The sequence below is a fragment of the Tauraco erythrolophus genome, chromosome 4 (genome assembly GCF_009769465.1).
Source record: "Tauraco erythrolophus isolate bTauEry1 chromosome 4, bTauEry1.pri, whole genome shotgun sequence".
In the NCBI taxonomy this organism is placed as follows: domain Eukaryota; kingdom Metazoa; phylum Chordata; class Aves; order Musophagiformes; family Musophagidae; genus Tauraco; species Tauraco erythrolophus.
This window is the reverse complement of record NC_141468.1, coordinates 34,572,646-34,588,406: the sequence shown is the minus strand read 5'-3', so window position 1 is coordinate 34,588,406 and position 15,761 is coordinate 34,572,646. Positions and strand designations below refer to the sequence as shown.

General features: G+C 37.9%; 1 protein-coding gene across 1 annotated transcript in view; it reads left to right on the top strand.

The window, feature by feature from the left end:
* Window positions 1-1,064, top strand: part of GXYLT1 (glucoside xylosyltransferase 1) — a 33,669-nt gene extending 32,605 nt beyond the window's left edge. The window contains exon 8 of the mRNA XM_086610141.1: window positions 600-1,064. Coding sequence (XP_086466267.1) covers window positions 600-761 — 162 coding nt within the window. The 3' untranslated portion in view covers window positions 762-1,064. The remainder of the gene's footprint in view (window positions 1-599) is intronic.
* The last annotated feature ends 14,697 nt before the right edge of the window (window positions 1,065-15,761 follow it).

Sequence of the window (15,761 nt, the reverse complement as noted above, 5' to 3'; positions counted from 1 at the left end):
GGTAATAAGATGAACAAAACTATGTTACTTTGAAATGCTGTTTTAGCTTATCATTTGTTTATAAAAAATATAGCACTTTTGAATTAATGACTTCTTTATTTCATGTCCATGTTAAACATAGTATGGGTTTGAACATCATTCAGTTTAATGAAACTTCAGTAGTACCACTTTTCATACTGTTGTTTCATTATAATTTGATAAGAATTGTGTTCCTTAAAAGTTATATGTCATTCAGAAAGGTTACTGTTCAACAAACAAATAACCAGAAATAATTTTAGATCTGTAAATTTTTAATTTAATAAGGTAATTTTAAATTTCCTTCTTGCCTGTCTGGATATGTTCATTTGCTTATGCTTGTGTGGTTTTTTTTTTAAATCTCCCTTGTTAGGCTTATTGAAAGCATTGGAGAACATTTCTGTAATTTAGAGGTGTTTTTCAAATATTGCATTCAGAAACTCTGAGTTCTTGAAAACATTTAATAAACCTATAGAAAGCAAATATGATGTTCAAAGGCATTTTTATAAAACTCTTTAATAACTCTGAATAATGAGACTCTTCCTTATTGACCTTAAATCTTCTTTTCTTACATACCTTTACAGTATTCATTTGGAGATGATCTGGTTCATTCCCTGTTGCAGCCCCTAGAACTGGAATTACGGAAAACCATGCATACATACTGTGGAAGAGTATACAAAGTGTTTATAAAGCAGCTAACAAAAAGCATAAGAGACTTGTATGCCAGAAGATCAAAGGGAAGGTGATTTTTACTCCAAGCTGTTAAATCAAGAGACTGAATTAACGTACTGGTCAAAAGGTGCAAAAATTCTAATATGGCTTGAATCAGCTCCTAATGTGCCCAGATAAAAGTTTACTAGCATACGTAAAAATGAAGAAAATATTCATGTAATGAAAAACAGGAACTTTTTTCTGCAAAGATGACTTTTTGCTCTTTTGAAGTTTAATCACTGCTATTGTTTATCTTGGGTCCAATGATTTGGGTGTTACTGACTTCTATGGTCAGTAGTTGTAGTCTGCATAATTCAGTTATCTAATGATCAAATGAACAAGGAAGAAATGAAGACTTTTAAAGAGTGTACCTCAAATAGTGTCTAAAATTCTGTTAAACTGTGAATGTAGCAATAACTGAGTCAGCAGCACTAACCTCACTTTAAAGATGTGAGCCTTTATGTAAACAAAGTTGTTTACAAGTGCAGAAAATACTCTTGTTTTCAAAGAAATGTGTGTAATCTTTGACAATCTGTACGTGCCTTTATATGTTCATCTCTTACATATTGAAGTACTGTTTTGACAATCTTGTTTTGCTTATCTTAGATGTAAACTGCACACTATAAATATGATTTTCTGAGAAATGAATAACTACTATGTGATACTAGTTTTCTCTGTCCCTAAATACGGAGACTCTAATATACAACACTTGTTTCAACATCATTGAGCCATCATGGCCAAAAGGTGGAGCACAGTTGAAGTGTTTTTTAGCGAAAATTCAGTATGAAGTTGTTTGGCTTACAATGCTTTTATAAAAATTACATGGTTTTGCAGCTTTATATGACATTTTGAAGTAGAAAAAAAAAACCCACAACAACCAAAACAGCGGAAAGCTGTTGCTGTTGTATTTCCTTACAAAGAATTATTACATGTTTATAGAGTATTTAGTACCTAAAAAGTGAAGAGCTGTAATAAGAGTTCTGATGCTTCATCAGACTTGTATATTAGATGAGTTTCTTAGAGAATATGTCCTGTTACCATATTTTTTAATAACGTGGCTTTAAAATCGTTTTGAGGCAGACCCTCAACTACATGAATGCATTACTGTCAGTAGGGTGATAGTGTTTTACAACAGTAAGAGTTAGGCTTTCTTTAGTTAACTAAGTGAAAAAAAAATGTTTTGTTTATGTAATACAAACTTTTTTTCAGAGAAAAAACATGAAGAAAAAGGTTGAGTTCTAGTGTTACAGTAAAATATTATTTAAACTTGCATGGTATGAAATGTATTTGTAAAGTATATTTGAACTTGGATAACCTAACTGAGATGAAGTTTTCATAAAGTGAGTTTTTGGATTCCAGAAAAGTTCCTGTGTGTTGAACATGGAGGATCCACTCACTGACTTGCACCTTCATCCCAACCTCATTTTAGCAGCTTAATTTGTGACTGACTTATGTATCCATGTGAGCTGGATGAATGCTTTAGTAGTAGAAAAACACACTCCATTGTAAGCAGAGTTTATGTTCTTCTGTTCTCCCTGCTGGCTCAGGGTGTAAATTTCTGGGATGGAAACTAGGAAGTAGTCTGCCTCACATGTAGTTATGGTCTCTTTTCCTTGCTATGTAACCTTTTGAAGTCTGAAAAATCTAGAAGTCTGTGTGAAGGTGAATACTGTTATTAATTGATTTTACAATATACAATGCATTATTTTTTTACATAAATGCTGATTTTTATATCAATTTGTCTTTGGCTTTTTTTTTTACTTGTACTGTGTGCTTGTATTTAAAAATTCTGTCTCTTGACCTGTTTTTTGTGTTTATCTTTGCAGAAACTTTCTAGTTTTGACTGTGTGGTTTTTTTTTTTTTATATTAGTACCTTCCATTATCTTTAGGTAAGTCTCCAGAGTATTTACTGGTTTCAAATAAATTTTTAGTTTTGTAATCCTTATTTCTTAAATTTAGAAAGATAGCCTACCTTTAAAAACAAACCTGACTTACAAAGAAAACATTTGGAGACAGTAAGAAGACTGGAAAACCAAGTAGTGCGATAGAAACCAGTTATACTCTCAAACATTTAAATACCTGATTTGTAAGTTTATGTGCATATAAGTATAGAAACTTACATCTAGCCTATGAATCTTTATTGCTCTTTACTTTTAGAAACATTGCTTTTTCTGCCGACCGGCAAAGTAGGACCTGATAAATTACCCAACTTCAGAAATCCCATTTTTACTGATTTATTTATTATAAAATTATTTAATGCTAATAGAAGTGTAAAGTTTCATATAAAAATGTAAACATGAGGAAATGTACATTCAGGTTAAACGAAGATAAATCTGTCTTCATCATACTTGATTTATGTCTATATAACAGTACCGTTATTCTGTCTCTGTTTAAAGGGATCACAGTCTCGTGGTAGAAGAGATCTATTTGAAGATGTGTTATCTCATTTGTAGGAAATTCTCACTCTCTGTGTAGGTAATATGAAAGGCCAGCTATCCCGTAATGGCACCGAAACACCTTAGGTATGGTACTTGTACCTCTGCCTGTTAATAAGGCTGCATAAGCCTTATGAAAATGTCTTTTCAGTTATTTGTAGTTTTGCTAAAAAATTTAGACTGAAGGTGACCTTAATGCCAGTTGAATTGGTTTTGGTAAGCTTTCAATTTACATTTAGAAAGGTTAAGAAAACAGATTTAAAGAAATATTTTATTTTTCCTTATTCTGGTTTTAAACTGGTTTTAAAGCAATATGGAGTTGGCCTTCGCTAGTTTTGATCTAAATTTGGTCAAGCTATAAACTTCTGGGAAAACGTTGTTTGGAAAACTGAACTGTCAACTTTTTTGTTAATTTGTACCAAGCTTCTCTCCATGCTAGACATAGTCTGACCACACAGGCTTTCCACGCTTCTGTCTGTGCAATTTCCGTAACAGGATGACTGAGAAGTCAATCCTCTTTCTTCTCTTTCTCCCAAATTATACTTCCCATCTAGATAGCATGGAAATGAAATAACTGCAGTGTAGTGGTGGGAGGAAGGAAGGGTCTGGGTCTGCTTGGAATGTTTAGAAGCAGAACATGTAAGAGGTAAGCTGAAAGCGTAATGAATTATCTATATGTACATTATTGGGCTCTCTTACTTTGAGTGAAAATAGAAATTAAGCACTGCTGGTTTATTTACACACATTTATGGATGTGATGGTATTTATGGTGGATTAAATGGGATGAAACTGAGGGGTAAAATCAGTCTTCTACTTTTTTAGCTTATCTGTAGGAAAACTCTATAGACTTCTGGTTTCTCTTATCTGGTTAATAAAGGTGTCTCCAAATACATGGACATGTCTAGAATTTCCATTTCTTGAAATCTTAAGTTCATTTCATTGTCTAGTTCTGTTTAAAATTAAAATATTTCAACTATCGAACAGGTTTAACAATATTCATTTACTGACTATATAACTTTTTTTTTTTGACCTTGTTAAGTGGAATACTCCTGTGTAATTTAAATGAATGTGTAGACTGTTGTGTCTCTATTTTTTTTAAATAAATTGTCCATTTTGAATAGTTTTTATTTTTACATTCTCTCCTGTGGTATCTAATACGATTACAGTAATTATAAATGCTTCCCTGCCTACTTCACTACTTTGTGAATAGATGGCGTTTGGAATAGCTCCAGTAATTTTGTGTATTAAACTAAGTTGCAAAGAACAGTAATGTGAGCGTATGGCTTTTTCTTTGTTAGCAGGAAATGGATTCTTTTGTAGCATAGACAACAGAAGTATGAAGTAAGGAGAAGATACTTCTCATCACCATGGATCTTGAAACAGATGTTAGATGGGTCTTATGTGGCCATTGCTGTCAGTGTGAGCACTTCCGTGCACAGAAACACTGAGAAGTGATGTCATAACTTGAATTTTTCAAAAGGAACCTTAGTTTTTTTTTCTGTTGTGTCTCTAATCTTTTTGGATATCTTCTGCTACATGTTTTCATTTTTGGCACTTCAGTTCTGTCCAGCTGAATTTATCTACATATTTGAGAAGAATAACTTAAATTCCTACAAAGTTTTGGGCAAGTAACAGCCAAGCTATTTGTTCAAGTTGCCTAAGTGGGCAAAGTATGAACCCAGCAAGTCAGATTTAAACAAATTAAAACACTAGTGTACATACTTTAAGTTTCCTTAGAAAAAAGAACAACGTTGTTTGATCCAAGTTTAACTCTACAGAGAAACACAACTTGCTCTCTGTATTTAACTGCTAAACCTTAAGTAACACAGGATAATTTTCTGTAGAAATGCAGATTGCTTCACAGTTGCTTTGTAGTCCTAGTAGACTACTAGAAACTATTACTCAGGTTTAAGAACAGAAGATGTTTGCAGAGATAACAGTGAATTTTCCACTTCAGGAAGTGAGGAGAAAATCTAATTTTTAAAGTAGTTCTCAAAATCTCTCTCTTGTAACCACTTAGTGGATCTGTATAACAACAGTTTGACCTCCAACGTTGTCGTAAGATATAAGATTTGTGGTTCCCCAATGCGTTTTTTAAGCCTTTGTGGGCCTATTAAAATTTAAGTTTCTTGAAGGAATTTAAAGTAATCAGAAATTCTTGCATTGAAGTTCAGTTGTGTCTCTTCAGTTTTTGTAATTGCTTTATGCACAGTTGCATTGAATTCTTTCTTAGAGAGTCCACATTTAAATTTATGAATGTGCATCTTCCTCTATATTTGCTAGCAAATTTCTACAAGGCTTCTTTCTTCTCCCCTCCCCCTTTTCCCTAATTTTTTGAGCCTAATTTCTGATTTGGTGGGGTGTGTTCAGGGTTAGCATCCTTGATTCGGTCAAATCATTTGAGTTTTCCTGTGTCAGCTCCTTATGTGGACAAATGACCAGGTATCTCCGAAAAGACTTGATTCCTTGTTTCCTTTGAACTCCAAGGAAAGGAATGGCAGCTCTTTAAGTCATTGCTGTAGATATTTAGTGATACTGGTTTTAGTGTTTTTTTTTCTAATGGTCATGCTGAAAGTGGAGGGAAAAAGATGGAGTTATTCAAGATCTCCTTGTTAGTTCCTGCCCCGCTGTGTTTTAGAATTCCATATGACGCTTAAAAAAAACCAACCCCAAAACCCAACTTTCTGCATCCGTGTCAAGCCAGAGGAGAAGAAACTTGATAGCTTCTCCTGACACATTAACACCTTCGTTTAGGAACATGCTTGTCACTGGTCATGGCCTTACTCGTAAATTAAAAGTCAAGACAATTCCTTGCACTGTTTATCAAAACAGGTCTGCAAGAGCAGGACCTCATCGGGTTTGACGTAGCTTATTGCTGTTTTAAAGAGTGCCAAACTTGTAAGATAAAGGTATATTATGTTCCCAGAGTTCCAAAGTAAGTCAGTTAGACGCCTGTAAGAGTATAATCAGTCTTAAGTCTACAGTCTTTAAGACTTGTGACTGCCTTTTCAAGGTGCCTGTTGAACGGATATGCTCACTCAAATTCCCCTTTTTTTTTCCTCTGTGCTATTTTCAGCAGATAATGATTTGTTTGTCTTTTTAGAGCAAAGCAAGAATTTGGGAGTTTGCTTTAATAAATGTCCCCTTGAAACCAAACAGAATTTTACTAGGAAAGGAAAGATACTGCGAAGTTTATTGCTAGTGATGTGTTTCTGTGTGTCAGATTCTGTATGGTCATGGAGGGCAATTGGAACTTGCCTGTGACTTCCTCACTGCTTGGAGAAGTGCTGCCAAATGCGCTGTCTTTGATTTCCTCACTATTTCTAGCATCGAACACTGATTTCTAAAAACGATTTTTGTGTATTCCTGAAGGACCTTTCTATTTTTTGTAGTTTGTATTATTAAACCAAGTGAGATGAACAATTTATTAAATAACCTAATGTATTTTCTACTACCTTCGTATTCTGGGAGGTCGCTTTCTCTCCTGTTCTTCCTTTGGGTCCTTTAATATCATATCCTCATTCTCAGAATTATAATCTGAGTACAACAGATTCTTTTTTTTTTTTAATCTATGTCTTAGGAATCTTGATGTTCTGTCAGTCATTCGTGTACACATTTTTCTAGAGCAATTCACATTAAATCAGTCTGTAATATTAATGTGAATTACTTTGAAATACAAAAGTAGATGTAGAAGTTACCTTAAACTGCAAATCTTTGTGGTTGAATTAATGAGTATTTAGGGCATGGATTTTTTTAGGCTTCCAGGAAAATGAAAGCAATATAATGAGTTTTAACTGTTTTAAGACTAGAAATCAAATTTAATTAAAGCTGATGTTTTAGCCTTATAATGCTAACCTACTGTGTCTCACTGAGCAGGCTGGTGTCTGGGAGACACTCCACTTGCCTGTTGGATATTGTGAAACTTCAGAAGTATGATGTCATGCATTTTCTGACTAGTCACTAGTATTCCTGTTTTTCTCATTTCAGAATATTCTGCTGTGTTTTATTTTGTTGTTTTGGTTTAAGTTTTTTATGCCATGGTTAGTGTTATCCAAGGTGAATTGGGAACACAAATCTAAACCCAAGAAATAAAACCCACTTCTGCTACCCAGTGTGTGTTATATTCTGTATTTGTCTTTTGATTTTATATTTTCACTGGTCTAGTGAGTACACTTGATGTACTGGTTGATACCTGACTGCCCTGTCATGGGCTCTCATCTTTCCTGCTTGCTGTTCCTGGCTTGCCTCCTTTCTCCACTACCTCTCTGGTCTCCTTGCTGCCTGTCTGTTCCAGGAGTAGGTGTCACTCCATCTGTTCTCATGATGCCTTTTCTGGGTATGGGGACTGGTCCACCATTAACCAACATTGCTTCTGCCACCAGGTACGTGCTTTCAGAACTGGGCTGTTTGCTGTGGTAAGCTAACTGTACTGTTTCAAGCCAAAAGGGTACGCTGGAGTGGGCGTGCTGCTTTCTCCATGGTGCTAATGGATGAGCACATGCCTGGACACATGAGTGCGGGAGATGAGTGAGGACACCTGACACGATCAATGTGATCAAACAAGTGAACCTTTATTTGCATACACTCAGCGTGCTTTATAGCTTTCTAAACAAGACTTGGCAATCTATGATTGGTTACAATACAAACAATAGCCCACCCCTGAGTATGACTGGTTGCATCCCGGAAGCAACGTCATCATGGTGTCGAATTCCCTTTCTGCATCCAGGCACGTGCTCCCAGGAAAGGCTGGATTGTTCACATGTCTCAGGTATCCTTCCACACATCCCCCTTCTTGTTTTTGAACAATCCAGACTTGTTTTACAACCCGTTCAATCATTTTCGTGAGCAAGTGTAACAGACAAATTATTAAGCATACAAGCAACCCCCACACCTGCAATATACCAAACAACAAGAAACATAAAACCAGTTTACATATTAACATGAAATCTTATTATGAGTCTTTTGAACCATTTCTTGTCAGTAACCAGTATGTATCTGTGGGAAGAAGCCACATTCTAGTTTGCTTCGGGTATATATGGTTTTACCCACTTCGCCGGAACCCACAGTGGTCCGTTTCCTGTAAGTAAACACATATATCCTCTGCCTGTTACTTTTAATTCTACTGGTCCTTCCCATTTCCCTGTTTTTAAATCTTTATAGAGTCATCAGATGAAGGCACACAGGCACGGAAAGGCACTAGTTGAGCAATTTTACTGCCCTTTGGAATAAAAACAGGTGGAGTTAACGTATATACCATGACCTTAATAATCCCTGTGTAGTCTGCATCAATAACTCCTGGTAATACAAAAATACCTTGACGTGATGTAGATGAGCGACCAATTAATAAGGCTGATAACCTTTCACCTAATGGTCCTTTTACATTTGTATCTATTACTACTACTTTGTCAGATACGAGCGTTGAATCTACTGTGGTTTCCACATCCACTCCGGCACTTCCTGTGGTGGCGGCACGGAGGGAACAAATTCCTGACTTGATACTGGTGTTGCTCCCTGATTTACTATCATCGCGCGCGGGGCTGGCGCGCTCGGTTTCCAGTTTCCCTGCTTCCGGCACTCATTGGTATTATGATTATCCCTTTTGCAATTTTTGCACCATTTCTTGCTACTATATTGCTGCTGTTGTTGTGGCTGTTTACATTGATTTCTGTAATGGCCTGATTTCCCACAATTAAAGCATTTCTTTTGCTTAGCTCCTCCCCCTTTTTGTTCTAATAGAGGACGAACAGCACTATATACCGCAGCAGCAACTAAAGATGCAGGACCGGTGGTGCGTTCCATAACTTCTAACATATCTGCCACTTGGGCATCTCTAGGCAATGTGCTCAAGACCCTTTTTGCTTTATCATTAGCATTCTCAAAGGCAAACATTTTAAAGACTTGTTCCTTCATTGTCTCGTCCAAATCAGGATGACTTCGAACAGCCTGATGTAAACGATCAATAAAGGAAGGAAAACTTTCCTGGGGGCCTTGTTTAGTATTTGCAAAAGAATATACTTTTCCTGGTTCTCTAATTGAAATCATTGCTTGATAAGCTAATTGTTGTGACAACTGCAATACTTCTCCCAGAAACCCTTGCTGTAATGCCGTATTTGAAAAAGGACCTTGACCCATCAGCATTTGTGCTTGAACGCCATATAGAGGATCTCCCTGCTGCCGAGGTCGTGCAGCTTCACGTTCACATAGTTGTTGCCAGGCCCTGGAAAACAAAAGCTGCTGAGAAGGGGACAAAAGAATATTAGCAACTTGTTGAGAATCATGTGGTATCAGCACATCTGCTGTGAAAATAAATTGCAACAGTTGTTGAGTATAACTGGATTGAAGCCCATATTGCGATACCGCAGAACGTGCCTTTTCTAAAATTTTCCAGTCAAAAGGTTCCCATTTTCTATTTCCCCCATGGTCTGTGATAATGGGAAAGGCAGATGGTAGAAAATTTCCTTCGATTAAGGCTTCACGAATAACTCCCTTCCATCTTCTGCTTTTTTCTTCTTCATCCGGTGGCGCAAAGGGTGGTGGAGCAGTCGGCACTGGCGGTGATAACGGCATAGCAAAAGGATTAGGTGTATTATGGAGATTTTTCCTCTCGTTGGCATCTGTCGTTTTTAATTCCGAGAATTTGTCCATAACTTGCTGCAAGACTTCTTCAGATAGTTCCTTTTTCTGTTGTTCTCCCAAAGAAATCGGTGCGGACAAAGGTTCGTCCACTGGGTGGAGCTCTCGGCGGGGTGGTGGGAGGTCAGGGTAGAGGCGGTACTTAGGCCGGTAGGACCGTCCGCCTGTTCCCCCGCCCCTTTGTAGTTCTTCCCCCTTCTCTTCCGAGTCCCCTTTTTCTGCCCACGTGCTGCCGCCATCTTGGCGCATGCTGTCGCCATTTTGGCTGCCGCCATTTCGGCGCGGTTCTAAGCACGTGGTCCCTGACTTCGCAGTTTCTACTTTGATAAGCACAGAAATTCGCGTAAAAAAGATAGAGACGATGATCATGAGAGTGAAGAGGAGGATGAAGACGATGCCAGTTATTGTACTAAGAGCAGCTTCAGGAGCCACAGCACCTACAGCAGTAGCAACAGTTCGTTCGACTTTCATGCTATGTAACGCTTCTTTAATTGACTTCCACAGGGTAGCATATTTATTCGCCTCCTTTGCACTCGCTCCCCCCGAACTGATATCATCCCATAGCTCTCTGCCTATGGCTTCCCACGTAGCGAGTTCAAAAACGACTCCTACTGAGGGGATTAATTCTTTGTTCCATGCCCACATTAACAGCCCTTTAAGAGCCGAGGATTCATATTTAAGTCCTCTCACAGAGAGCATGTGTTGGAGCAGATTTAGGACAGCCTCTTGTTGCTTATCCAACCCCATCTGTCTCCCCGACCGCTCACCTCTTCTAGGCGAGATTCCAGCGTCGATCCAGCGACTAAACAGGTGCACCTTTTTCCACTTAGTGACTGGGCAGGTCACTGCTCATTCCGCCGGGGCAGCGGATCATTCGGTCGGCCTTCCACCCTCTTCCTCGCCAAGTCTTGCAACTTTGCTGTGAGGATTCTGAGGGTCCCTGTTCGGGCGCCAATTGCGGGAGATGAGTGAGGACACCTGACACGATCAATGTGATCAAACAAGTGAACCTTTATTTGCATACACTCAGCGTGCTTTATAGCTTTCTAAACAAGACTTGGCAATCTATGATTGGTTACAATACAAACAATAGCCCACCCCTGAGTATGACTGGTTGCATCCCGGAAGCAACGTCATCATGGTGTCGAATTCCCTTTCTGCATCCAGGCACGTGCTCCCAGGAAAGGCTGGATTGTTCACATGTCTCAGGTATCCTTCCACACATGAGCACGTTCTTGACCCAAAGTAGTTCTTAAGCAGTGTGTTTCTTGGCTGTAGCTCGGAGAACAAACTTCGTTTTCCTTTCAGCTTTGTGTAGACTGTTAGAAAATTTTGATCTTCCTTATTTTTCTGTAGGGATAAAGGCTTTTTACAAGAGGCATGCTTTCAGGAAGAAAGCTTGACTGATGACGCTGTTACAATTAAAACAGAGGTGATCAAAACTATTCTGCTTGCCTGAGGCAGACAGGCTCAGTGGGGTTTTGGAGAACAGTGTGAACAAACGACAAGTGCCAGGGCAGCTGGTGTGCAGTGAGGAGCTTGGCCTCTGCCCTGGTCCTGTAGGTGCTGGGCAACCTCTGAGGGAAAAGCCTTCTTCAGTTGAGTCTTCTTTCTGTGCACATACAAAGAGAAAATTGATTTATGACTTCAAAAGCCCAAACAAAGTTTTAGAGGGATTACAGAATGCAATAGCGAGTGCACAGTATGTATAATTGTTCTAGCTGAAAAATTAACGTCTGCAAATAGCCCATTGAAATGCATGGGTTTTGAGAAGCACCTTCTTCACTGGTCCATAAAAACAATGAATAAACCAGCAAAAATAAGTAATAGCAGGATATTGCTTAAAAAAATAGATCAATACCATATTTTTTCTGTAATCCTGCTTGACTACCTTGATCCCTTGATCTTTCTTTGGCCAGAAGGATAGAATGTAATTAATGAAAATTGATTTAGCTTGAAGAATAAAGTGTTAACAGTTTGTGATTGTAAGAAAAATGAAACGTCTAGAGAATTTTTTCAATTTTTGGTGTTTTAGACCTCAAGCAGTGTCTAAATTAATTAGAAGTTGCTTTGTTAAGGCACACTTGTCAAAAAGTACATTGGGTTGAAGTTTTGCACAAAAAGTACTTTCATGTTTTTATCATGTGTAGAGTCCAAGGTCAATTTAATTATCTTTTTGCAAAATACATGTATTTTGAGGGCACTGCATCCTATAGCATGAGTCTATAATAACTGTTAGATATAACAAATCCAATTGTTTTGGAATGAGAATTGTTGTAGAACAGACACGTTATCCTCTTAGAGTGGTGTCTTGTCTCTGAAGATATGTAGTTTTTAAGGACTAGATTATATGGTGCGTTGGGCCTACTACTGCTCTTCGTCTAAATTGTGACTCTTTGAGGATGCAAATGTTTCTTCTTAGTATCAGCAAAGCAGGTATCCATTACCTTAAACAACGCTGGAAAGCAGAGGTCAGAGATGGTTCTATCATGATACCCACTGGCACGTTTGCAAGCATTAGAGATGACAAACGTCACTGTGTTTCTTAAACAGAACCATTTTAGCACTACTGTGCCTGACTTAAATCTCTGGCTCACTGCTTCAAAATACTGTATAAGCACAAAGGAAATATAGTAATATACAGTCTGTAACAAGGAGGATAAATACAGACTTTCTGACCTCCTCTAGAAGACCTTAAAAATCCCCTTCTGATTAGTTTTACTCCTAAAAGCAAAAGTTCCAGAAGTTCCTTGAAGTCCACAAGGGATTTCCCTATTGCTATTGATTTAATATGAAAGTGCTCAGATACTGTAGCAATGGATGGCAGCATAAACCACCAATAAATCAATTAATAGAGTTTAGCCTCAGGGTGTGCGTTACTTCATCTGGTCTCGTCTGTCATATATCACAAGCCATTAAATTTATCCCTCTTATCTCTGTAGTGAGCCCAATAATTTGTTTGACTAAAGCATAACGTGTCCAGCTAAATCATACCTTTCAGAGAAACGTCCAGTCCATGGTTTGAAGGCATGAAGAGGGAAAATACTTCCCTTTCCAGTGTGTTGCAATGGTTCATTGTTCTGATGGTGATGGGTGTGTCTCATTTGAATTTCTCTGGCATTAGCTTCCAGCCATTGATTCTCTTTATGATGCTCTGCACTAGAGTAAAATGCTCCTTGATTGTCCTGCTGTTTCTCCTTGTGGAGGTACTTAGGTGGTGTAATCAAATAATTTCTCAGTATCCAAGTTTCCTTTTGGATAAGCCAAACAAACTAAGCTCATGCACTCTCTCTCACTAAAACGTGTGTCATTCAAGTTTTGTGGCTCTTTTTTTCTACCTTCATAAATTTTCCAGAGTCGTCCTTAAAATATGGATACCAGGACTGTATACAGGATTTCAGTATAGTTAAAGACTTGGCAGTTTTAATACATACTTAAAATTTTTCTAGTCCTTTCTGAATTTGTACATTGGATGTTCATGTTGGCTTACTTTCCATTCCTGGGATAAGATCTACATTCCTTGACGCAGTGGCATTTGTCTTTGTTAAAATGAGCTCAGCCTGGTGCCGTTTCACCACAGTCACGCAGATTCGTCTGTGCAACTGATGTCGTTACCACTGTTTATCATCTTGCCAGGTATTGTCATCTGCAAACTTCATCGGCCGTGATTTCATATTTACTTCCAGATCACTGATGATTAATTAATTTGTTACTAATTCATTAGTAATGTTATGTCCTTTATAACATCAGTGGAAGCAGCTGTTTGATAACACTTTTATAGAAAAGCTTATCTGTTGAGAGTGGCCAGTTAATCTTGCAAGATTTTGATGTTTCTGCTTTTTCTTTGCATAGCATAATTTCAACTTCATGGTACAAAAAATATATTCAGGAATGAATATTAGATTTGCTTGGCAAGCTTTGTTTTCCTGGAAACCACATCGATTATTTCTGATTGAATTATTTTCTTTTAATTCTCTTCCAGTTAATTGTGTTTCAACTTCTGTGATTATTTTTAAGTGGGAATAGTTCTTGTTGTAATCTGTCTACAAGTAACTTATTATTTTGAATAATACTAAAATTTTTTAGATTATCTTCTGGAATTTTCTGAGAATGCTAAGATTTATTGGAAGTAGTAACAGCAGCATTCTTCAGGAAATTCTTTCATGGTTTACTGTAAATTGTCTAGATCTGCTGATTTTGAAATATTTATACCTAGTCAATGTTTGCTTAACTTCCTTCTGGTTTGCTAATGGACAGGAAAGTATTTCAACATCCTCATGTGGCACAAACATATTTTGTTTCTGAATGCAGAAGACTTAATTGAATGTTTTTGCATTGTCAACAACGTTATCATTAGTAGTGAAACCAGTTTTATTTCTTTTGTTCTTAATTTGTTCCAAAAATTACAGCATTGTATTCGTAGTCCCTCATTCTGTCAGCTGCAGGGACTTTTTTTTCCCCCAGATGTAATACTTGTTAGCTTTGCAATATGAACATTATGTTAATTCCTACATAATTCAGTAATTTCTAATTTTTACTTCTTGTTATTTTTATCTTGCTGAAACTTCACTTGGCACCATCTTCTTTGTGTTGCTATGCAAGATATTTGTCTGCCAGATGGAGTACTGGACCAAGCTGGTGTATCTGCAGTTACTCTGCGTTTTCTCACCTCCAGATTTGGTGAAACTTTCATGAACTGTTCTGGAAGATAATGCCTTTGCTTCCAGTCTTCGGCCTTGTGTGTTCATACAGAGAATATGAAGCAGGCTGACCAACTCTGTATATGAGATGTCCCTTGGGAGCATCAACAGATTTCAAGCCTGCTGTAGGCAGTGGGCAGGAGGAAGGGAGATGTGAATGGGGTTGGGAAGAAACATTGCCTGGTAGATGACCCTTTCAAGTCGGCTCACATGGGTAAGTGCAGATGCCATAATACCATCTTAGAGATAATGTCTTAGAGGTGTGTTGGAGTCTGACATCTTGTCAAAAAAAAAAAAAGAGATAGCCCAGTCCTTTATTCCCTTTGGGATCATGCTACAAGGTTCAGAGAGGCTGTGATATGGTATTAAACAAAAAATGAATGCCCCCTACCCCTGTCATCTTTGGGTTTGGGTTTTTTTTTTTTTTTTGCAAAAAGTTGCCCGTACATGTGTGGGATGACCAATACAAAGACAGAAGGAAGAACAACACTTCTTCACTCAGCTTGTAATGTTTTAATATCTTGCTTCAATGTAGACATGATGCAGAAAAAGTAACTGCTGAGGCTTGAATGACTGACGTTGGCAAATGTTGCACCTGCTTGGGTGTAAAATAGCTGGTAAACTGAGTAAGAAGAATTCTATCTTAGAGCCTAAACAGCAGAGACCAAATGCAGGTTGCAAATAATAATAAGCAAAGTAGCTACTAGAACTTCTAAAAATTCACTTAATCACAGAAGGGACCTCTGGAGGTCATCTGGTGCAACGTCCTTGCTCAAGCAGGGCACCTAGACTTGGTTGCCCAGGACTGTGTCCAGACAGCTTTTGTCCAAGGATGGAGACTCTACTACCTCCATGGGCAACGTGTGCTAGTGCTTGGTCACCCTAACAGTAAAGAATGTGATTCAGAGGGAACCTCAGTTTGTGCCTGTTGTCTCTTCTAAAATTGTTGGAAACCAGAGCCTTCAGAGACTGTGCATGACGCCCATTCCCTTCAGACTGCAACAAGGAGAAACCTTCCTGGCCATGCTAGTACCCACTTCAGAACCAAGCTTGTTTATTTTCTCCTTAAAATTAACAGCCTAATCATGATATCTCAGCAAATTGCTAGGAAATAAATAGATGATGAACTTTGGAGGAATGGAGATGTTCATTCCATGCAAATGTTTCACTGCAGTGAGGAAAAATGTCCTAATAATAGTACAGTCAGAATTACTTCCATCAGAGTGCCCTAGGTTTTGTATACAGTGTCCTTGAACTGGTCTGTAG